The 25,913-nt window shown below is 39.5% G+C and overlaps 1 protein-coding gene across 1 annotated transcript in view; it reads right to left on the reverse strand.

Moving 5' to 3' along the window:
• Window positions 1-25,913, reverse strand: part of SLC9A9 (solute carrier family 9 member A9) — a 581,824-nt gene that overhangs the window by 88,405 nt on the left and 467,506 nt on the right. The window contains exon 14 of the mRNA XM_012437089.3: window positions 23,745-23,824. Within this exon, the coding sequence (XP_012292512.2) occupies window positions 23,745-23,824 (80 nt within the window). The remainder of the gene's footprint in view (window positions 1-23,744; window positions 23,825-25,913) is intronic.

Genomic DNA, 25,913 nt, shown 5'->3' on the forward strand with positions numbered 1-25,913 from the left:
TCAAGTGATCCACCCTTATGAACTGATCTAAGAAGCTGGACGATTCCTCATGAGGTCACTTACAAACCTTATTGCTGACGTATTTCAATTTATTATTGGACTATCTTAGATGTAAAACACCCCACCCAATGCCACCATCTGTGTAGCAACTAGAGCAGTATTCACAAATAAAACAATCTTCAAGGCCAAACAGCTGCTAACAGCCAGATTTGTCAAGATTAACTTGAGCAAGTTTTTAAAATCAGACAACGCCTGTAGACACATACCCCTGTGGGCACCATAAAATATCACCTTATTTCAAATGACAGACAAAACGGAAAATGATCTGCAAAATTCCTACTGAGTGATCTATTTAATCACTCAGGTGGGGTATGGTGTGTCTGGCGCATGTTCAACCTCAGGCGCACGTGCATGCAAATATACACAACCACACTTTTAAACATGTATCTCTCTTTGAAAGGATCACTCCTTCTTTCTTATCTGTATGTGAACAAACTGTCAACACAATCTCAAATGCTAGATGATATAATCCTCAAATGCTAGTAATATAAAAATGACTGAATACAAGTGATATCATTACTATCTGTGGCACCACACTTTCACTGTTACTTAAATCTACAACTATCCCATTTTCTAGTCTTTATTCTTTTATTCACTGAAATGACTCATATGGGCAGTTTAGACACCCGGAGGAGGAGATAATAGTTTTGATCGTACTAGATGGTTTGACTGTGCAGAGTGCATCCCATAGACTTAATACCTATAGAGGTTGTGGATATCTTTTCCCCACTTCTTTTCCTCTTTATTGTTAAGGAGACTAATTGTGTGTGAGTGTGTGACAGGAAACGTTAAATTCCTCTTGATTCATTTGTAGTGGCAAGAACAGGAGGGCATTCTTTTAAAAAATCTGTTTTCTAGGCAAAGCATGGGAATGGAGGGTGAGAAATAGCCAATTTTCAGAATAAGATGTTCTACCAAGATGTAAAGAGGAAAAAAAAGTAATTTTCAACAGCTAGGCAAGAACTGACACAAGCAGTAGTCGAAAAAAATCAATGGCATGGTTTCATAACGTGGTCTTGGATTCAGCAAGAAAATACGACAGAGAGAAAACTGCAGGAGTCCCTATTTTGTCCCCTCAAAATGAAATAAATGGTCTGGTGGAAGCTGAAGGACTCTGAAGGTGGCAAATCTACCACTGATTCTTCAGATGGTGTCAAAGATGATTCCTGGTTAGGTATAAAGAAAAGCACTTTTGTCTGCTATTCATACATTAAAAATGACAGAAAATATGCACCTAGGATATTTTCCCAGTGCTGCTGCCTTGGAAGCATGGTTGTAGGTCTCATGATTTTCCCAACAAGGAGTCTTTGTGCTCTTGAGATCTCAACAATATGCTGAGCAGACTACTTCAGCAATATTCTATCTAAACTAACAGTCATGTATTGTGATCAATGGTCTAACCAGCTTACAAGTTATGGCTGAAAGAATGGTTTACCTATAAAATCCATGTAACTCCCAGAATAATTATGATTCTAGCTTTTGAGCTGGCAATTATTTAAATAAAAGATTATTTACAAAGGAAACAGCAGGGAGAAGAATCATGTAAATTAGATTCATTACGTGGACAGATTCATTTACCGTTCATTTTGGGATAATTTATGCCAATTTTCTCTGATGTCTTCTGTTGTTCAGGTTAACAATTAGCTCATTATTAACTGACAAAGGTTACTTTGTATATTGTCAGAGGAAGGCATATTATTTGGGAAAGTTTCTATGAATATTGAGCTTTCGTATGGGTGCAAGAGTTTATTTGCACAAATCCAGATCTTATTTTCTCAAGCAATTCACTATCCTGATGCATTTATCTCTGTATTCTCAGGAGGCTTTGCAGAAGAATATATATTTATCTTTGCTAGTATATAAGCAGTCAAGACTAAAAGAGAATAGGGCAAAATATTCATTCTAACTCTGTATCACTCTCTGCTTTGAACTAAAGATAGTATTTTCTAATATATTGAGACACCTCTTTTACAGGCCAAGTTACAGATCTCTTAAAAAAAATCCAATATGATGATGCCCATTTACAAAATTTTATGATGAGAAAATTAACTTTAAGACTCTTTTACAACTCTACCAAATGTAAGAAATGTATGTCCCTAAGAAAGCGAGGCATTAGTCCATTTAGACCTTTGGAAATTCTTGCTGTTGCCTGCAGTCTTTTATCTGTCTCAGCTCTGTGTAGTTCAGTGACTCCGACCTTGAGGAGGTAACAGAAATGGTGCCTACTATTAATGTGGTTTTTCTTTTAAAAAACAAAATGTTTCCTGGCATGTAATTGTTTTTTTCAAAAAGGACTTGACCCTGTGCAGTATTTTACGCTTACATCATTTCCCCATTTATAATTCTTTCTTGTTTTAGTGTGTTGGAGGGGCAAAAAAGGTGTTATGTAGTTCTTTAAAAACATTCAACCAAATAATAAACAATCATCACATTCTAAAGTATTTATCATGAATGTAAACTCTGAAAGCAGTAAAGCTGGTAAAAGAAGATGATTTCTGTAACAACTGGATGAGGGAGGGAGGACCTGGGAAAAATCTTGAGCTTTTTGCTTGCATAACAGAATGGAGGACTTGTTGAACATGGATTAGATTGGGAAGAGAATTCTTGAGTTTGGTTTTGGATATAATGACTGTGACGTGTCTTTGAGTAATACAAGTGGAGTTTCAATAAGTTGCATCTATGTGACTGAAGTATAAATTTGAGTATAAATTCGTTTTTGTTTCCATGTTATTTTAATCCAAGTATACAGATGGAATCACCTAGCAATAGAAGACAGAGTGAGAAAAGAAGAGGGCCTTGGATAAACCTTTATTAATTCCAGCATTTAATGGAAAAGATGAACCTGAAAATGGACAGAGAGGTAGGGGGAAATTCAGAGTATTGAGTTCGGGGAGATAAGGGATAGAATATTGCAAGGAGAAAACAGTCAACGGTATCATGTTGCTAAAAAGACACATCAGCGGAGAACTGGAAAATATCCTTCTGGTTTGGCAATATGATGGTCATTGCTGATCTAACAAGCTGCTTTAGTAAAGTTGTTGAGATGGAAACCAGATAAGTGGGTTGAGGAATGAGTAGAAGGAAAACAAATGGGCTGGACACGGTTGAGGGCAGAAATGATGAGAGAGGTAAAGCAGGATAGTTGGGTAGTATGGGTCTATTTGAAGTTGGTGATCAGTAATAAATAAGGGAACCAGTCTCTATAGGTGTGTAAATCTCTCCAACAGGTCTCAGTTATAAGATGTAGTGTCCCAAAAAGCAACATGTTGGCTTCATCTCTGCTTGGGGTCTTTCCAGATGGGTACAACAGAAAAGATAATGGAATCCAGACTGTTTACAAGGGTGATATGGAAATAATGGAGAACGGATTCCACTCTGGATAAGTAGGAAGGTGGAGAAAGGACAGATTATTAGTGAACTGGAGTTCCTATCAGACAAAGAAGGATCTCATTTATTCATGTGCCATCCTAATGCAGCTTGTCTATAGAAGGAGGAAAATAATTATGCTCTTTAAAGCTACTGAATACAAAGAATTTTTTTTTTTTTTTTAGACGGAATTTTGCTCTTGTTACTCAGGCTGGAGTGCAATGGCGCTATCTCGGCTCACCGCAACCTCCGCCTCCTGGGTTCAGGCAATTCTCCTGCCTCAGCCTCCTAAGTAGCTGGGACTACAGGCATGCGCCACCATGCCCAGCTAATTTTTTGTATTTTTAGTAGAGACGGGGTTTCACCATGTTGACCAGGATGGTCTTGATCTCTTGACCTCGTGATCCACCTGCCTCGGCCTCCCAAAGTGCTGGGATTACAGGCTTGAGCCACCGCGCCCGGCCAGAATTTTTTTTTTTAATTAAGCTAAAGGGCAAAAAGACCTAGGTCCAGTTTTAACATCTCCCTCTTTCCTCAACTTTGTGGGAGGGCCCAAGCACAGACAAAATAAATTTCAGACAAACCCAGGCTTCTATATATATTCTTATCTGAATATAGATTTCTCCCAGTATGCCAGTTGAAACTCTCTCAGCATAAAAAACTTATGGAAAAATTACTTTTGCCTTTTCACTTGGCTAAAAGAAGATCATTGTATCAAAGAACTGTAGTCCAGATGAGGAAAAAATGGACGGGAAGATGAAAACCATAACTTTACTCAAATGGAAACCTCCTTTAATTTTTCCATTATTCTCAGTGAAATAAAGGCTGAGCTAACTGTTAGAAAAAACTAATTCTTGATGTTGCAGAAAATAAACTTAAAAATAATCATTTAAAAGTCTTATTTTTATAAAACCTTTGGTTAGGCCAGGTGCAGTGGCTCATGTCTGTAATCTCAGCACTTTGGGAGGCTGAGGCGGGTGGATTATTTGCGATCAGGAGTTCAAGACCAGCTCAGCCAACATGGTGAAACCCTGTCTCTACTAAAAATACAAAATACTAGCTGGGTGTGGTGGTGGGTGCCTTTAATCCCAGCTACGGGGAGGCTGAGGCACGAGAATTACTTGAACCTGGGAGGCGGAGGTTGCAGTGAGCTGAGATAGTGTCACTGCATTCCAGCCTTGGCAACAAGAGTGAAATTCCATCTCAATAAATAACAAAAATCTTTAGTTAAAATGAAAAGGGAAAGAAATAAAATACTAGCTATATAGAAAATAAGAGAAGAAATAGTGAGGAAGATCTTTATATTGAAACTCTACAAATTTCAGATGACTCTTGTCAATTTCCTTTATCAAATAATAAATAATACTATGCTCAAGAACAAGTCTAACTTTTCTTTCTTTTCTCTTTTTTTCAGACAGAAAAATGACTGCTTATTCCAAGAAGCAAATGAAAGGAAATAGAATTTTATATTTTCTCCTTCCCATATAAGCCTCAAATAAAAAGCATCTAACAATTCAATGATGTTAACTCGGACCTGGTAGGAGACATATACTGAAGCAGTGGCTAGAACTCTAAAATGTACCAATCTGTAAGGCTATGAGAGGACATATCAATTTTTTTCTCAGAAGAAACACTCTAGCTACATTTCATCATTGAATGTGGCCATGTATTGGCCCAGTAATCTTCACAAGCATCACAACCAATTACTTAGGGCTTTAATAAAGAAGGGACCTTATGTAGAGTTTAATCAGACGGCAGTTGTGAGAAAGAAGCAGGAATAGTTTTGTCTGCATTAACAAATGGATGGTGAGAAAGATAAAAGGGGAAATCAAGAAGATAATCCAAAGGAAACAGATAAATGGAGGAATAAAAATGAAATTCAATCTTCCTTCATCAGAATCTGCCATAAGAAAATGCAGGTGCTTTTGTCTAAACCAGAAATCAAATGGGTACTACATCTCTTTAAGGTCCAGAGTTAGTTATAAAGCACAGGGCAAGGAAAGGGGACCCCGATAGGGGAATCCTATGCCCTGGATTTTAGTCCTAGCTTTGCTACGCCTCAGTTTCCTTACCTATAAGAAGAGAGATAATGCTTCCATCTCTGTGCTATAGCAAAATACCACCAATGTTGTCCCCTGCCCACTGTCATCCAGTTGTTCTATTAGACTTGGGAGAGCTATCTTTTCAAGCTTCTCTTCCAAATACTTGAGATGTATTTTAAAAATCTACGAGTGAGCGGTTATTTCTAATTCTGTCTTGAAAGGATTATTCCAAAACCAAGATGATGAAGGGGATGCTATTGGAAAAAAAAAATTTGCAAGGTGACAATCAATTTAAATTATCTCATAAAAAGATGAGTTCATGGCATACTATAAGCAAGGTAAGTTTGCTTCTTTGTTTCTATCAGAATAGGGTAAAAGCAGCTCATGCCGAAAGCCGGATAAGAAATTAAGTAGCTTTTTTTTTTTTTTTGGAGATGGAGTCTCGCTCTGTCGCCAGGCTGGAGTGAAGTGGCACTATCTCGGTTCACGGCAACCTCCACTTCCCAGGTTTAAGCAATTCTCCTGCCTCAGCCTCCTGAGTAGCTGGGACTATAGGTGCATGCCATCACACCTGACTAATTTTTGTATTTTTAGTAGAGACAGGGTTTCACCATGTTGGCCAGGATGGTCTTGATCTCTTGACCTTGTGATCTGTCCGCCTTGGCCTCCCAAAGTACTGGGCTTATAGGCGTGAACTACCGAGCCTGGCCCGAAGTTAAGCAGCTATTGATGGTAGTCTGTTGGACTTTATTTCTTTTGTTTTCATGTAAGCATTCTGTGAATCATAGGAAGTTAATATGTCAATTATTTACTTCCTGGGAGTCCAAGAAAGCACCTTTATTTACTATATGCCATCAAACAGAGCTATTGCATTTTGTTGAATGTATAAGGATAAAAACCATGACAAGTGCACCATATTTCTAGAAAATAGATTCCAAGTGTGTAAAAGAAGGCTAGGCATATCTTTCTTTTTTTCATATAAAACTGTGGGTGAATACATACCCTTTTTATAAAAGTGTCTTGTGTTTGGTCAATACAAGGCCAAATTCTTACAGAATACTTTTGTTATAAGCACTTCCATTGTGTAATGTAGTTTTGCTTGGAAAGGCTAAAAAATGAACTCTACTTCCCAAGCCTATTAAAAAACGTGGAGAAGACCATATGAGAATCAAGGGTTGTCAAGGTCTTAGGAGTTCATGAAATTGTGTGTAGAACACTTTAGGTGGGCGGAGTCGCTGTTGTGGTTAAAAAACAAGGAGGGGCATTTCTTTAGAGATAAAGCTGGAGCTTGGAGAGCCTGGCTCAAGCTCATGTGGCCAACAAGCCTGGGCTCAAAACCAGAACTTCTGACTCCTAATCTTGCTGCTTTGTGACCAAGCGCTGGGTTTCAACTGTACTTTGAGATTTCCAAGAATCCCTTGATCTTGGGGCAGGAGGAAGCCAGCTGCCCCAGGTCTCTGCTGACTACAGCCATGGGGACCTACTCTCTCCACAGTCTCTAACTCTCTGCCCCCAGCTACTGACCGACAGGAGTAACATGCATGTAGTAGTCCCATCTTTGCCTGTTTATTCTTTGTGATGGACACTTAGCATTTTCAGACCACCGCTTAGCTGGAACAAAGTTATTTTGCCTGAAGAGCCTGTAGCTGAGCTTAAAGGTGCTTACCTAAAAGGAGAGAGGAGCAGTGATAACTTTTTTGCTCCTGAAGGGGTAGGCCCTCCCAGGTCAGCCCTGTTCCTTGGACAGAACCAGGACAAGCCTTATCCCACAGAACTAGGGAAAAGCTTTGGCATGTGGTTGTGAAGGAGGGTGGGGCCTGTCAATTAATGTCCTTTAATAATAATGACAAGAGCAGTCCTTTATCAAGTACCTAATTTTTCTAGGCCCTGTGCTATGTAAGTTAAGTATAATAGTGTGAATCTCACAAACATCCTACAAGATAGGTATTATTATAATTGTCCCCATTTTACAGATGACAAAATCAAGGTTCAGAGAGTTCAGGTAATTTTCTCAGTGTCACACACCTAGTAGGTGGGAAAGATCTGAACCTAGCTATTTGACTCATGCTCTTGCTGCTCCAGGCAATTGAGTCTGAACTTGATTGGTAGGATGTGGTGTATCAATGCTGTATTCATAACATAATTTAACCTGGGGCTTAAGTGAAGTCTACAGATAGAAGACAAGTTGATGAGACTGAATTAGCACAAAATACTAAAATAAGCATTCTGCCTATTTTTGAGTAGGATGTAAACTGTAGAGCATCCCCCTATGAGAGAGCTGCTCAGAGAGAAAGAAGTTTATTCAGAGGTTTAGAGAACTCCATCTGGGAGGCAAGGCTGGGCAAGTGGCTTCTTTATCCCAAAGACCTGGCTCATTAGGAAACGGAGCAGGTTCATATAAATAGGATTCTACTTGGAGAAGGGGAACCAACCACAGACATTGTCTCCTCCTAACAGTAGTCTTTCTGCCTTCCCGATTTCTTTGACTGGTATAAGCAGACTTAAAGTTGTGAGGGCTGGAATCCCACAGTCACCTGGGGCTCCCACTTCCTCACAACGGGCACCTGCCTGGCCCTTTCTCTCTGCAGTCCTGATGCCCCAATAATGCAGAATCAGATTCTATGGATTTGGGACCAGAGTTTTCTAGCATCTGTACCTTTCTTTTCTATTCCTGAGGGACTGTGTTAAGGAAAAAAAAAAAAAAAAAACTTCTCTTTTCAGGTCCGCGAGGGGTATGGTTTTACCTCCATCTGGGAACAGAGGGGTTTCAAATGCAAAGTTCTTTGACTTTCCCACGGTGGGCTAGGTGGAAAATCCAGGTGAGCTGCTTTGTTCAAAAAGCCCAGGAAAGCTCTGGGAGGAGGGGGGCTCTGTTGCAGACCAAGCAGCCAATCTGATATCAGAGTCAAAGATCAATCACTCCAGAGGAAGTTTGAAAGAACGCCTCTCATTGGATGAAAACATGAATGGAGAGGGAATAACTCCAGGGTTAAAACCCCGGCGCTCCTCTTTACCTATACAGATTCCTTCCTTGGATCCCCTCCCACGGCAGCGTGGGAGCTCTTGCTTCCTCTCTTTCTCTCTCTCTCTGCCTAATAAATCACTCTCTGTGAAACTCTTTGGGTGCACAGTATTTATTCAAAAGGTAAGCTCACCACGCCTCGGGGGCCCCTTTGCCCATTCTTGGGATTAGAGAGGCCAAGGACCTCGGGGAGGGAGCCGAGTACACAGCCCCACCCAGGTTACATTCCCATTGCGAATACCATAATTGAGGCCCCTGTGACTTCTTCCTAATCACTGCTATTAGATCAATGTTTCCAAAACAAGACTATGTCACTCCTGTGTCTACAAATCATCTGATTCCTTTTTATCTACTGAGTGAAATCCAGACACCTTCACCTGATACTCAAAATCTTTTCAGATTTGCCTAAACACATCTTGTTAGTCTCTCCTCCTTGGCCAACCTTATACGTGCCAAGCTGCGATCCTCACTTAATCCCAAGCACACATAATAGTTTCCCACATTTGCACCTTTACTTGTGACCTTTGCTTTGTCTAGAAAAGTAAAAGCCTATGTTGTGTTGTTTGGTACTTCCTAGTGCTCAAAGTGGTTTCACTCACCTTTTTCCATTTGTAATTTACAGTGACTCTGTGGGGCAGATGTGATTATATGCATCTTACAGATCAGACAGGCCTAGAACCTGAAGCTCCACAGCTGACGGGCTGAGGCAGGACTAGCAGCCAGATCTTCACACTCACTGCTCTGTCCACAGCTCCATGTTGTTTCTCTCTCCCATAATCTGGCCTTTACTTCAGCTCCCTCCAGTTGCTATTAGTCAAATTCTGTCTTTTTCTCAAAGTCCAGCTCAAATCCACCAACTGTTAACTTTTCCAAAATAAACCCAGAATTGAGGGTTCTCTCTTCTTTGAGTTCCTATGGCTCCTTGCTCAACTTGCTGGGCACTTAAAGCAATTAGGAGAAAGGCCTGAGAGTTCCTATACAAGAATTTTACATCAGCAAAGATCAAGGTTTTAAAACCTTTGTGACTCCATTAAGACATACATGTTATATGTCATAACCCAGTGTACATGAACACACATGCCCCTGAAACAAGTTTTATGACATAAAGTTCACTTCTAATTCGTCAATGCACTGTCATATTTTCTCTAGTCTACTATTTATTAAGAAGTGCTTGTTAGGAACCCACTAAATTGCTTGTGAGAACCACTAATGAGTTATAATCAGCAGTTTGAAAAACCCTGGTTTAAATATTGTCTGTCTCTTCTAAACGGCTTAGACAACATTTTCAAAGGTTTGCAAAAGACTGAGCTAGCAAGAAAGATAGGTACATTCATCAGGGATTTAATCTGTAGTTCCCAAAAGGAACACAGTTCTTACAAAGGCTAGGCCAGGAAGGAAGGGCCTCAGCTGGAGAGCACCAACACTGTTTGCTGGAAGGTCAAGGACAAAAATTCTTAATGAACTAGTTGATGAGGGAGGGAAGCACCCATTTCACAGTGGGGTATCTTTCAGAGTGGGATTTGTGGGGGCCAAAGATTGGGGCAAGGAAGATTTCTCAATAAGGCATGTCTGTGAACTGAGAAGAGACTTATGTGCTCATCATAACCTTGAATATAGCAGGAAATCAGCTTGAATTTAAAAATAATAAAAATGTAATAAAATTCTTTGTTTATATCTGCAAAATGAGTCTAAAGGCCTTTAGGCCTATAAACCTGTCACTGAATTTAGTATCATTTTAACTTTATGAAGCACTTGATGTTTGCAAAGTGCTTGTACAATTACCAATTACCATAATGTTCATCTTCTGAATATTTCAGATCAGAGAAGGCCTGAGGATTTGAGACTAAGTAAAGGGGCCGGGGGAGAGAAAGGAAAAAATTTGGTGAAGCCACTTAAAGACCAGGCTTCTGAGCTTGTACTACTAGAGCTGTTTACTATGTGGGGCACCTGCCTAGGGGTGCTCTGGGGACCCTTTTCCTTCAGCATTCAGAGCTTGCAGTGCACACAGCCAGCCTTGGTCAGCCACTCCTCATGACTGACACCCACTCTCTGCTCTTGGGCATTCCAGGCATAATTCTGTGTCTACATGAACTACTGGAAGGAAAGGCAAAGGGATTGGCACCTGTAACCCAAGGGCTAGGCCATAGCAGGGGACGTGGGAAGAGGTGTTTGCAGTTGCTGGGAAAGGGCAGTGAGGAAATAAAGCTGCTACAGTCTTTCCTGTTCGAGGTATTAAACACATGTTAAAGGATTAAGGAAAGATTTGTTTAGCAGCCTGCATGAGCTAGAAATCAGTTCTGGCCATGTTTACAGGCAACAGGTCAGTGAAACCTAATACACTGGTAGATTTCAAGGAATTCCAAGGAAATGGCTTCAAGGGATGTCAAAGGCAATCGTTTCAGGATGTGTCTGTTTCCTCTGGAAAAAGGTTAGCTCTCTGATGCTTCTTCCTCTACATTTAAAAGGCCACAGCACCAGCTACTATTGATATGAAGCTGATCCAGGAAGCTGAGTGTGGCTTGGGGGCTAGTGGCATTCTAGTTTATCAGTTTAAAAACAAAAACAATTTTTTATTTGAAAATGAATTGGAATTCAGTTATTTTTGTTAGATTAGTTAAAACTTTTTGTTAGATTAGTTAAAATTCTCCAATTTCTTACTATGGACAGGAAACTGAAATACCAGAAGACAAGCTGAGACAGATTTGGCTTTTTAGCTAATGGATTAAAGATTTAAACCTAAGACCTAACACCATAAAAATCCTAGAAGAAAACCTAGGCAATACCATTCAAGACATAGGCAGGGGTAAGGACTTCATGACTAAAACACCAAAAGCAAACAAAAGCCAAAATAGACAAATGAGATCTAATTAAACTAAAGAGCTTCTGCACAGCAAAAGAAACTATCTTTAGAGTGAACTAGCAACCAACAGAATGGGAAAAAATTTTTGTAATCTACCCATCTGACAAAGGGTTAATATCCAGAATCTACAAGGAACTTAAACAAATTTACAAGAAAAAAACAAACCATCAAAAAGTGGGCAAAGGATATGAACAAACATTTCTCAAAAGACGACATTTATGCAGCCAACAAACATATGAAAAAAGCTCATCATCACTGGTCATCCGAGAAATGCAAATCAAAACCACATTGAAATACCATCTCACGCCAGTTAGAATGGTGATCATCAAAAAATCAGGAGACAGGGCCGGGTGCGGAGGCTCATGCCTGTAATCCCAGCACTTTGGGAAGCTGAGGCGGGTGGATCACCTGAGGTTGGGAGTTCAAGACCAGCCTGACCAACATGGAGAAATCCTGTCTCTATTCAAAGTACAAAATTAGTTGGGCATGGTGGTGCATGCCTGTAATCCCAGCTACTTGGGAGGCTGAGGCAGGAGAACCGCTTGAACCCAGGAGGCGGAGGTTGCAGTGAGCCAAGATCGTGCCATTGTACTCTAGCCTGGGCAACATGAGTGAACTCTGTCTCAAAAATTAGGAGACAACAGATGCTGGAGAGGATGGAGAGAAATAGGAATGCTTTTACACTGTTGGTGGGAGTGTAAATTAGTTCAACCATTGTGGAAGACAGTGTGGCAATTCCTCAAGGATCTAGAACTAGAAATACCATTTGACCCAGCAATCCCATTACTGGGTATACGCCCAAAGGATTATAAATCACTCTATTATAAAGACACATGCACATGTATGTTTATTGTGGCACTGTTCACAAGAGCAAAGACTTGGAACCAACCCAAATGCCATCAATGATAGACTAGATAAAGAAAATGTGGCATATATACACCATGGAATACTATGCATCCATAAAAAAGGATGAGCTCATGTCCTTTGCAGGGACATGGATGAAACTAGAAACCATCATTCTCAGCAAACTGACACAAGAACAGAAAACCAAACACTGCATGTTCTCACTCATAAGTGGGTGTTGAACAATGAGAATACATGGACACAGGGAGGGGAACATCACACACCAGGGCCTGTTGGGGGTTGGGGGTTTAGGGGAGGGAATAGTACGGGGTGGGGCGATTGGGGAGGGACAGCATTAGGAGAAATACCTAATGTAGATGACAGGGTGATAGATGCAGCAAACCACCATGGCACATGTACACCTATGTAATAAACCTGCATGTTCTGCACATGTACCCCAGAACTTAAAGTATAATAATAATAATAAAGAACATTCTAGTAGACCCCAGCCCTAACAATTATACCACTGGCTAATTTTTAGTAGTGGAAGTTTAAGAATCAATCTCTTAATGAAATGATACTTTTATATATTAACTCATTTATATTGGGAACACACATTGAATGTTCTAAAATAGTTTTCAAAGTAGAATGAAACATTTCTGTTTACATTTTTATCCACTCAGAAAACTGGTGGGTATTTCTGGGGGCAACTGTCTGAGATCACGGATCATTTTCAGTTTATTCTTCTTCCTGTCAGATCAGCTTCCATACGGCCACCAGTTCTCCGCACTCTAACAGACAGGGCTCTGTGGCTCTGTGCTTAAAGTGCTGCATTGGTTTCCTGCTGTCAATACAGAAAATCCATTTTCTTAACTGTGACACATGCAGTTCTGCGCAATCTGTGCACGTGATGATTCCCCGATTTCACTAGTTGCCCCAAACTTTTCACCATTTTCCGAACTCTCTGCACGCTGTTCAGGCTTCTGGCTGAGCTGTCTCCTTGCCACAAAGTCCTTCACACTCTCAGCCCTGCTCCTTACAGATTCTTACTCTTTTATCACCTGCTTCCAAAGTCACTTCAGTGTGGCCTCCCAGCTTCTCCAAAGCTGCTCTGCTGGCTATACCCCTCTGGCTTCCATAGCACTTGCTGTGGTCTGAATGTTTGCGTCTCCTCTTTCCCCAGTTCACAGGTTGAAACCTGACTCCCAAGGTGATCACATTAAGGGGGGTGGAGCCTTTGGAAGGTGAATAGGTAATGAGAGTTCTGCCCTGAGGAATGGGATTAGTGCCCTTATCAAAGAGGCCTAAGGGAGCTTGTTTGCTTCCTTCCACCACCTGAAGATAGAGCAAGAAAGTGAATTCTCTGACCAGGAAATGGGTCCTCACCAGACACATGGACATGGCTGGCACCTTCACATCGGAGTTCCCAGCCTCTAGAACTGTGAGAAATAAAATTCTACTGTTTAGAAGCTATCAGTCTAATGTATTTTGTGATAGCAGCCTGAACAAACTAAAACGACACACTTTTTGCTCAGAATTTGGTGATAGCGCTCAGCACTGGTGGCTGGTGCCTCTACCTCATTACGATGCTGGCATCTTAAGGGCAATCACCATTTCTTATTTAGCTCTGTGACTTAGACGGCAGAAGACTTTTTTTCCCCTAGAGAAGTATTAAAATTCAGTTTAGTTAAAATAATTGAATAAAATGTAATAGAATAATTATCTCTTTCTGGGGGAAGAAATATGAAAACTAACCCTAAGCCTCGCAGCAATCCGCACATTCTCACTCATAAATGGATGTTGAACAATGAGAGCACACGGACACAGAGGGGGAACATCACACACCAGGGTCTGGGTGGGTGGGGGGATTGGGAAGGGATAGCATTAGGAGAAATACCTAATGTAGATGATGGGGTGATGGATGCAGCAAACCACCACCATGGCACGTGTATACCTATGTAACAAACCTGCATGATCTGCACATGTACCCCAGAACTTAAAGTATAATAAATTGTTTTAAAAAACATCTGTGATAGAAAGGAAACTTTAAAGGATACTTTAGCCTGTACCATATCACTCTACCTTTAGCCATCTGAGTAACCAAAAAAAAGACAACATATTAACCAACAAGAGAGAATGCTGATTACACAAGGCAATGGGAATAAGAGTTTCACGCTTGACTTCAAAGGCTTGTTCACCGTCTCTTGAGACAACCTCTTTTCTCCTTCCTGTAATTCTGTACTTTTCAGGTGGGTTTATTCAGGCTCTCTCATATCTATTCACGCCACACTCATCACAGGACCTTCCCCATGTTACTCCCTGTTCTTGGAAAGCTCTTTCTCCCTTCTCATTAGTTAATTTCATGTCAGGAAATCCCAGTTCCTCCATAGACCCTTTCCCACATGACTGGAAGAATAGCAATTATTTATCCAACCAGCTTTTCCTTTATTAACCACCAGCATAATTGTCTGTTTGCCTGCTCTGTCTTGTAAGTTGGTATGACATACGATGAGAATCAGTACCATCTACCTTGTGAAGTGAACCTTAATTAGGGTAGAGCCATGTCTTCCCAACACTGTGTGGTGTCTATCACAGTTTCACATGCAGACAAGTGCTGAATAACTGCAGTCTGTGAGCTAGACCCAGGACTGTGTCTTACTGGCAGGTGGTCATATGTGAAGCTGGCAGCCATGGCCCATGCTGATAATGTGTCTCTGGTAGCTCATGAACTTGTTGGCAGCCTGCAAATGTCTTGGCTCCTACAGTTGAGAAGGAGTGGCCAAGTAACAAAGAACATTTAAACATTATACTCTTTTTTTGTGGGAAAGAAATATTAAAACTAAATTCAATACTGGCAGCACTAAGGTAATACATATTTTTTTTTTAAGTCCTTCATCTTTTCCTTTTTTCCTAATAAAATGATTCAGTACTGACCCAGAAATCTTCAATATAACATCACACTGCTAATAACAAAACACCACAGCTTCACCTGAAAGGTGCAATTGAAAGATTTCCTTTATCACAGTAAGGTACAAGAAGAATAATTATCATCAAAGGCTTGTATTGCTTTCATTGTGGAAGAAAAAAATTGCTGCACTTCTCTGTCAAGTCAAAATTGCTATCTATAGTATAATTTCCAAAAAATAACTGAGATGATGAACTATAAGTTAGAAAAGTAATAATTGAAACAACTGCATGTGTAGAACAGAGGACACAAAAGAACAGCTTAACACCCAGCTACATCCATTTACTCAAAATCAAATAAGAATTATGTCTGATTTATAGTCCAAGTGAAACCTTTCCTTTATGGAGACTAAAGACTTTGAAATGGCATTAAAATACAGCTGTTGCAACTAAAGGTTATTACAAGCATATAAAATAATGGAAATTTTAGTCACTCAGATAATAAATGACAATATTATACACATTACACACGCTGTTCTTTAAGAGATGTGGATATCAATAGGTAGAAATAATAATACTAACATGTATTGAGCACTGTCCTAAGTGCTTTGCATTAATTTATTATTAAAACAAATCTATGAGGTAGAGACTTCTGTTATCCCCATTTTTCAGATAAGCGATGGAGACACAAGAGTGGTTAAATAACTTTCCTAAAATTACATAACTATGAGTAGATAATAGCAAATCAATAACTTCTGACCACAGAACAAGACTTTCTTCCATTCGATAAAAAACAATAGTGGCATGTCAGCATCTTTCTTTATACCATAGATGTGTTCCTAAAAAGATCTCTGTAAATCAGAAATTTAAAAACAGAACCATATTGGAACGATAGCTCTGTGGGAATTTCTTTATGGGGGCATCGCAAGTGCCCAGGATGGTGTCTGGCATGTGGCAGACTTGATAAACGTGATAAATAAGTGAATAAATGGATGAGGAAAGTCTAATATGGTGCTTTGCATGGAGAAAATAATATGTTGAATTTGATTTAAAGGAATTTATTTTGTGAATCCATTCTACAAGGGGAGGAGTGACCTTCTGATTTCTCATTTGTGTAAATCTAGATTTTCATACATTTCTTTAAAGTGAAGTTAAAATATGAGAACGTTTTTATTTAATAGAAATATTATTAAAACTTTTCCAGGGAAAAAAGAAAAACAAAGCAGAGATGTTCAAGCTTATATAGAATCCCAGGATCATTGTACACAAATCAGTTACCACCTTGGGACCTACAAGATTTCGTAATCACAGTGGGGAAGCCATTGTGCTTAGGCAACAATTCATAAAGTCATATGTGCAGTCACTTTTCAGGCCTCCAGAAGAGTTATACCAACTACAGAATACTGCAACGTCTTTTGGCCATAGGGTCTTGAGAAAACTGCACTATTTAACTGTTCTAAATGTGTTGGTTCTGAGAGGCCACTGAATCAGTTGCCATCAGTAGGAAGCTGTTTTAATAACTAGTCAACTTTTCTGATGGATTCAACCAAAACAGAGCACAGTATGTATCATTCCTATTATGTGGAAGAAAAAATTATGGAAGATCCAAGTTGTTACGTTAACAAAAGACCACTCGTGTTTCCAGATACTGTTAAAATTCCCCTGTATTAACTCTACTCCAAAGTCATAAGAACACAGGGGTCCAGGAAGCAGCTGTTTTCTCCCAGGATTTTAAGAAACAGAATCTCACTTTGTTGCCCAGGCTGGAGAGCAGTGGCAAAATCATAGCTCATTATAGCCCTGAACTCCTCGGTTCAAATGATCCTCCTGCTTCAGCCTTCCTAGTAGACAGGACTACAGATGCATGCTACCATGCTCAGTTAATTTTTTTATTATTATTTATAGAGATGGAGTCTTGCTGTGTTGCCCAGGCTGGTCTCAAATTCTTGGGTTCAACTGATCCTCTGGCTTCCACCCCTCAAAGTGCTGGGATTACAGGGTTGAACCACTGAACCCAGCCTCTTTCAGGAAGCTTTAATTCCACTTAATAAGTCAAGACTTTCTATGAGATCTTTCTACAGCAGCACCTGTGAGGATATGGATGACCAAAAGCCAACCTAAATACCCCCAAATAACAATAGTCTTCTAAGTGTTATTAACCAGGGGATGGGAGTGATGGCTGCGTTGCAGCCCAACGCAAGCTGGGCTCTTCCCTACAGCCAGCTTCCCAGGAGAAGTGGTTATAATGCCATATACATATTCATGTGCAGATACCATCAGAGGATGTGTTTAGAAAGAGCCTGTAGGAAACTGATTGCTTATGTTTATTTCAAATATTTTGAAATTTTGTTGCTTTCTAAAACTACTTATGGAGTTACCTTTACATTTTGCAAGTGAATTACCAATGATTTTAACTGACGGTGCCCCTAAAGAGTCCATCCACCCAGAACTTCTGATGATGCCAATGTCTTCCTTTCCTATGGTAGAGACCACCTGTGATTTCAAAGGACTTTTCGGCCATGCCTCATTTCAATAAGGTACAAAGCAAGATTCTGTGAGGCTCAATCATACTTACCCTCAGGACCTAGTATATTGCCTCCACATAGTAGGCAATCAATAAAGTATCCATTGAACAAAAGATTGCTTACATCCTCTGCTGTCTCTCTGGCTTGCTACTGAAAGTAAAACACACCTCTTTTCAGATGGGTGAGGCTTTTACTGAACTACCAAAGAAGCTATCAGACTAAAACAACCAAGTATTCACTAGGAACACTTATTAAAATAGCATCACATTCATGTTAATGCTACCAGAACTCACCAGACGGACCACCTGAACTGGGATCCTTCGATTGCTCAGGTGGACACAGCCTGTTCTGTTGATTATGAACACTGGCTCCAAGTCAATCAGTAACCTTGGATGTGTTTTTTCCCTCTCTTGGGCTCAGTTACCTCATTTATAAAACTCGGATCACAGAACTAACATTCCTTGTTCCTCTGAGAGTTTTTTTGTGAAGTAAACTCAAGTCATTCACAAGGCCACGGCACTACCCCAATAAATAATTCATGGATGTTTCAGCTAGTCAGGATAGGGAAAAACTGCAGTACAGGATCATCATTTAAAATGGAAATTGCTGTTCATGATATTCATACCTATGACTTAAAATAGGCATGACTGTGTGGGATATAACAAATTTTGTCAAGTTTTAGGAGGGGAATTTTTTTTCTCTTTTTCTTTTTTTTTAGTTAAGACTAAAATGCCATTGCATTTAAATCTATTAAATACTTGTATTCCAAGTATCATTTTGAATGCCCGATATTTTTGTTTACATTTCCTGAACTGGATTCCCAATCTGCCTTAGCCTGTACAGGATGGGGTCTGGTACCTGCCACTTTCCTTGGCAGACTCTTCAGAACGGGAAATGCAAGAATTTTCAGCATCCACACACCCTGCTGTGGGCTTTTCATTTTGTTGGCAATACCTCAGTGCACTCTTCATTCCAACCAGTGATGGGAAGGAAATCTCCATCCACGTGGCTTTATGTAATTCTGTTACTGTGTCAACTTGCCAATCCATTGTTCTCTGCACTTTCTTTACACTTATAAAATACTGGCAACCACATAATAAGTCCTTATTTTCAGTCGAGGTTGGCATACAGGAAGTGCTAAAAATGATGTTAGACTGCCCTTTTTGGAAATTTTAGAAAAGGTCATTCTTATGCTGTGTCATTCACATTTGTAGGGCTAATCTATACACATGTTTAAGAGGAGAGATGATAAATGAGAGAATGGAAAGAGATTTTAGAAAGGAAACAGTCAAGCGACATCATTAGTCACCTATGAATAAGGCACCACGAGATTCTCATACCAGCTGTAAGTGTGAATCCATGCAAATAATTTTATCTGATGTCTTAAAATATGAATAAAGGGGCATCGATTTCTTCTTCTTACTTCCTCATTATGAGAGACTGCTAGTGAGGATAGGTGGCTTTACAATTTTGAGTTTGTTACTAATCAAATCAACATGATTGGTGAGATAAGACATATGTATTCGACGTGACGTTACTCAGACAGAGAATGGCTTCTAAGCCAGAGCCAGGCTTCAGTGTGCCAGATCAGTTGCACTAATAAAACCTAACAAATGACGGACCAACCATAGGAAGGTCAGCTCAAACAACAGGGATTTAAGTGCTGTGAGTGGCTGTTTCTTCCTAGGGAGTGAGACACTCAGGCTAGGTGTCTACACAGAGTAGCCTGAATGAAAGCACTAATATTATCCACTCTGTCTTGCTCTGCTTTCAGACTCACTTAACAGTCTTCTGATAATTAATTGGATTTTCCTGCTACATCAATGCCTGAAACAAAGGTGCCCTGGATAGAAAATATTGCTTGCTTGCTTAATTGATTCATTCATTCCTTCAACAAATATTTATAGAGTGTCTACTTCCTGCCAGGCATTGTTTTATGCCCTGAGGACATACCAGGGAATGAAAACAGACCCAATTTCTGTCTATTGAGGGCACATATCCTGGTTGGAAGAAACTACTAAAACAAAGTCCATTCTGTATCAAGTGGTGGTGAAGTGTTATGATGAAAAAAATAAAGCAGGAAGGAGTGAGGGAGTTAGCTCCTTTTAGACATTTAGATATAGAGCCAGGAAGGTCTCACTGACAAGTTGAAAGAAAGAGAAAGGAAGCAAGCAAATGCCTGAGGGAAGAGCCAGTGCGAGGGCCTGGGTGCAGAAGTGTGCTTGGTGTGCCCGAGGAAGGACAGGGTAGCTGGGGCAGAGTGAGCCAGAGAGTAGGAGAGGAGGGGCTCTAGACTGTGAGTTGAGCCTTCTTAGGGCTGAAGAGTATCTCCCCCTGCCCACACCTCCCTCTCCACAATGGGGACATGGTAATTTAGGAATTTGGTGTCTGGTTTGTACTTCTGCCTCCTTTGAGCTTGGCTAGTTTGGGTCCATCTCTTATCAGACTGAACCACTCTTGGAATCTTTGAATATTTATCTCTCTGCCCCTAAAAAGTTGAGGATCTGATTCAGAAGTTGGGGACTCTTTCCTGGTGGTGATTTCTGGGTGACCAACAAGAACCTCTAACCTTGTTATCACCCCCATATACTGCCAATAAATGTTCGAGATGTGAGCTCTGCACTATATTAAGGAGTCACAATTATTCATTGTTTTAATGGTGACTTTATGAATATATTGAGACATGAAGATTTACAGGTACAGTAAGAGATATCATGGACATAGACCTATTAATCAAGTTTATTTAGATGTATTGATGGACTTTAGAGTGAGACTAATCTGGGCTTGAATCATGAAATTGACACTTACTAGCTATGGAAACAAAGTTAAGTTATAAAGAGGGTGGATGTAAGAATTAAACAAAACAAAAAGAGTAGTTAAATGAAGAGAATTAAATGAAATAACATGCCTGATGGCAAAGCATTGCCGCTCAGTAACATTAGCTCCCTTTCTCATCTCCCCCTTTCTCAATTTCTTCTTTGTACTGCATAATTCAGAATTTCTGCCCACGTTGAATCATAATGAACCTTAATTAATCATCAGTTTTGGCACCATAGGCTTCCTTCCAACAGGGGAGCCCCTGTTGCAGCAGAGGCCAACCCAATCAGCAGTACACTCGTGTTGTTGTATCTCCAGCCCCTCCCAGCCTCCTACGGAACCGGGGAGGTGAAATGAAGTAATAAATGTAAAGCACTCAACACAGTGCTTGGCATTGTTCATCCTCATTTAATGCTAAGTTTTATAATTTTTATTCTGTAGTTTTTGGAAAACTTTTAGGGGAAGGTATATATATATTATGCTATGAAAAAGAAAAAACAAAATTATGCAAGTGACTGGTTTGTTTCATTGGTAATAATGGTAAGTTAAGAGGGGTTTTCTACCTTTGAGACTGAATATTAGGCATGAATTGAATACAAACTGGGTGATGTGATTGTTAGTTTTATGGGTCAATTGGCTAGACTACCCCATTATTCTTTTAAGCCCTGACTTAGGTGTCAATTGCAGATTAGCCCCATCTAATCTGCAACTGATGCTAAGTAAAGGAGTTTATCCTCAATACCATGTGTGGGCCTCATCCAATCAGTTGCATGGACTTAACAGCAAAACTGAGGCTTTTCTGAGGAAGAAAGAATTCTGCCTGAAGACTGCAGCACTAGCTCTCGCCTGAGTTTCCAGACAAAGCCTGCTCTGCAAATTTTGGACTTGCCAGCCCCCTCAATTGTATAAACCAATTCCTTGAAACAAATCTATATGTATATGTATGTGATATGTAAAGCACTCCTGCTGATTCTGTTCCTATTTATTTGGAGAATCCTGACTGATATAGGTGTGTACCAAGTTATATATACTTTTTTCTTTTGTCAATAATCATTTGTGATACCTCATTTGTAGATGCAATTTTACTGAAATGAAAGTTGAACAGCTCCAAACTACACAGCCAATTTTTTTCAGCCTCATGACAATTACTTTTTGGTCTAGGCCAGCAACCTGATCTCAGGGTGAGGAGATAATCTCTACACTGCTTATGGCTGGCATAGCCTAACTTATGAAGTTCACAGGACACATTACCTCGGTTCTGGGTGGAAAACAGAATGAACATAAATGCCAAATGGATAATTTGCTCTAAAAAAAGCAGACATATTAAGAAGTCACATAGTTGAAACTGGTTGGCCTGCTACTCTCTAGGTATAAATTCAGAGCACAGCTAAGATACAAAAATTTCATTGTCTAAGTGAATATGTATTTGTGTAGTGATGGCAGCACAGCAATTTCTAGAATGAATGTGCGGGAAGATAAATTTCCATGAGAAGAGACATGACTGAGACTGTAAATCTGCTTTTATTTTTGCTAGTCTGTCTATAATCACATGGAAATAAACCCCTGATGAAAAGTGAGACAAAAATTATGACATCATCTGAATTTAGTGTCACTGCTCTAAGCTAAAAATTTTGATGGGCCTCAACTTTTATTTTCTTGTTTTCAAGTTTTTTTTTTTTACACTTTTCTTCATTGTAAATCTTTCCTCACAGCACTGTGAGAATTTGAAAAAAAATATCTTTTATCTCATTTCTGATTTACCATCTTCTTTCTGTACATATCATTGTGTTTTTACTCTTTAGTTAAATTTTTATAATTTTGAACAAACTGGGTTATCAGATACTTACAAGCAATGACAGGGACAAATTCTGCTTCCAAAAGAAAAATCAACTAGGAGTAAAAACCAGCAATAACTTTGTAAGAACTAGGTTCCCTTAGAGAGACCAGAAAGTCTTCAGATAGTTAATGAGATACCACAATCTTTAAAAAATAATTAATGGTCAAGATGGACTTCTCTCAAGATGGTGGCAACCTACATTTGTCCATAAAACTGAAGACTGAGCAGGAAAGGATATCCGGCCACAGGTAACAGAGCTATGAAAAGAGAAAACTCTAACCTCAAAAACCCTCTATCTTCCACATCACCATTTCATAATTCTTATGCTCTACTTTTGCAAAAATACATTTTAATTCTCACATTGTTTTGCTTATCTCTGCAATCTTCAATAGGCTTCTCTTCACTTCTTTCTTAATTTTTGTTTGCTATTTTCCACTCATTCTTCTAATTTGCTTTTCTTTCCTGCCTGCTGCAAATTTCCTGTATTTCTCTGGTCTCCTCTCCCCCATCCATTTTTATCTCTTTCCTCACCAATTCTTTGAATATCTTTTCCCTATTCTTAATTCTTCCTCCTCTCCCACTGATCTGTTGTGGCTTTAATCATCGCTTAGGCACTTAAAATCACCCAGTGACTGACATTTTCTCACTGAAAGGAGAGGGATTTGTGACTGGAAGGCCAGCTACAAAGACCCAACACATTCAATTTACAGTGCGGTTCTTTCCTTTCTTCCTTGGAGCTTTTGCCTGGGATTAGAGACAGACCGCTTACTGCAGCTCACAATGGCAAAGCACTTCAGGCCTGACTTAGCCCCACGAATCACATGGCAAGGTATATCTGAGCTACTACCTTTACACGGATTGCTAGAATTTTAAAATTGCTCTTCAGTGGAAAAAGCTTATTCAAATCTGCCTGGAAAACAAAGCAGTGCTATTTTATGATGAACTCTGATGAACCAGACTCATCTCCTTGGCCCATGTATTTTTGTCCCCTGCTTCTACCCTTTCATTTTTTACAGCATGAAACAAAAGCACACAAAGGGGTTCCTGGGATGAGGGTGCAGGAGCTTTGGCTGGGTTACCCTGGCCAGAGGCTGCTGAGACTGTGCATACAATGCCCTCAATCAAGCAGGTCTCTTTGACCAATTTGACCAGAAGTAAGGGCTTTACAAAGGGAAGAACAGCAAAATGGGTTCTTCAGCACTATATGATTTTATCATCTAGCATTATTGTCAGGAAAACACCAGATACATTTGACTCGGAAGTTTCACTTTAGCTCTCTGTAACACTTAAGTATGGACTACCCTGCTTTTTATTTTATGAAATTATTCCTTTTTATAAGTTTGGCTGTGAATTCACTTTACCTTTCGGTGTTTCTTGAAGAGCAGGAGTGCACACTTCAATGATTAAGAGCTTAAAGTAATTCTCCGCTTGCAGCAGGATCTGTGAGATCGTTATTATCAAAGGATACTTGTGGTCAAAGCCATACCACACTCTGAAGAGCCGAGCACTCTCTGCTTTTGTCATGCTTTTATCCAAGTTATTTGCTTCCTGGGGAGAGAGAATAGAAAAAGGCATTGGGTAAATAGTCAAACACATTTTAATATAAAAATACATGTCAAACCAAATTAAATTAAACTGTATTTAAAAAAAAACCTTTCTATATATAGGGATTTTCATCTAAATGGTGAAGCAGTTGCCAGGCAAATTAGCTCATAAATCTTGCTATATGGATGAGACCCTTCTGGAGTATTTCAACATTGACTTTTCTTAATAATCCCAAATTTATTAAATAGCTAAGAAATGCTATTTTGACATCAATAAAAATGATATTTCTGTCATATTGCTGTTGTGGGAATTTTACAGTTTACTTTTGTCAAATTTGGATGATATTTATTTATGGATTACCAAAAGGTCAAGCCTAAAGAGAGGACTGTAGTCGAATAAGAGTTATGGTATATTTTATTCATTTTGTTTGATAGATTACTACCAAAAGCTATGGGTTGATTTTGATATCTTTCTGCTTAGATTATGAAGAGTTTTGAAACAGATATTCCTGATGAGAAGAGGTCAACAACTGAATGTGCTTGTCTATCTCTTTTTTTCCCCCCACAAGGGCCATAAAGAATGAGAGGATGATAAGGAATTAAAGACAAAAGAGGACGAGAAGGTGTTTGATGGGTGTTTTTGTGAGAGAAGAGAATGAAATGTGGAAAGTAAGTAAAATTTTTTTGTGAGCTTTACAGATAGAAAATAAAATGTAAGGAGGGTATTCAGTGGCATTCTTACTGTATTTCATTTTGTGTGAAGAGAATTTCAATTGATTGTAATTATCCTAATCATTAAAAGCATTTATATCTTAAAGTGGGCTTTGTTGCTACGTCTGGACCCCCAGTTTTCATGCCCAAATTGGGTCATGAGTTGCAGTCCAGTCATAACGTGCAGAGTCTTCTGAGGAAATCCTGACCCACGGAAGACAGTGGAAGTCAACTGGATGCTCCACAGCCAGTGCTTAGATGACCCCAGATTGATTTGTGTTCATTTTATTTTTGTCCTTTTCTAGCCAGTTCCATCATTGGTTAATGATAAATAGCCGGACGCAAAGGGCTGTGTTCTACCCCTGAAACATATGTGTACCAGTAGACGCTGCTGCTCCATTCCCCAAAAATAAAACAGAAATACAAGAAAGCAAAGTGTGCTTCACTTTTAGTTAGCCATTTATCCTTTGTTTAAAATGGATGAAGCAGGGACTCACAATGAAATTAAAACCCAACCTTTTCATTGCCTTTTTCACTGGTTGTCTTAAGATCTCTGATTTTTCAAGCTTTACAGTTTTCCAAACAGTGTCCTCTAGTGTATCACTGTTCACATGATGTTGATGCAAATTTTGCGCTAATCATTCAGGAAAGGATGGGGTCAACAGGTAAATAGGTTTCTTAAATGAAGGACTTCTCGTTCATTGCAGGACTATTCACAGTAGCAAAGACATGGAATTAACCTAAATTCCCAACAAGGGTAGACTGGGTAAAGAAAATGTGGTACATATATATCATGGAATAATATACAGTCATAAAAAGGAACGAGATCATGTCCTTTGCAGGAACATGGACAGAGCTGGAGGACATTATCCTTATTAAACTAATGCAAGAAGAGAAAACCAAATACCACGTGTTTTCACTTATAAGTGGGAGCTAAATGATGAGAACACAAAGACAGACACAACACACACACTGGGCCCTACTTGAGGGTGAAGGGTGGGAGGAGGGAGAGGTCAGAAGAAATAACTATTGGTACTAGGCTTAGTATCTGGGAGACGAAATAACCTATACCACAAACTCCTGTGACACGAGTTTACCTACATAACAAACCTGCACATAGACACTTGAACCTAAAATAAAAGTTAAAAAAGAAAAGAAAAGAAAATGTAGGACTTCTCAGTCTTTCGTTTATAAATGAGCATTGCAAATCTTCAGCAGAAATTGTTTCTCAAAGTTACTTGGCCATGGAATCCATTCTCATTCCCAGTCCCTACTGTGGGGGACACTGAGGATCTTTTCCTGGACATTAGAGCTCCACAGGTCTCTGTTTTCTGATAGGGAGTGCCATGACTTGTTATCTATAGTCAGAATTTACTCATATT

This window comes from Aotus nancymaae, unplaced genomic scaffold (assembly GCF_030222135.1).
Source record: "Aotus nancymaae isolate 86718 unplaced genomic scaffold, 86718_ANA_hifiasm-v0.15.2.pri h1tg000019l, whole genome shotgun sequence".
NCBI lineage: Eukaryota > Metazoa > Chordata > Mammalia > Primates > Aotidae > Aotus > Aotus nancymaae.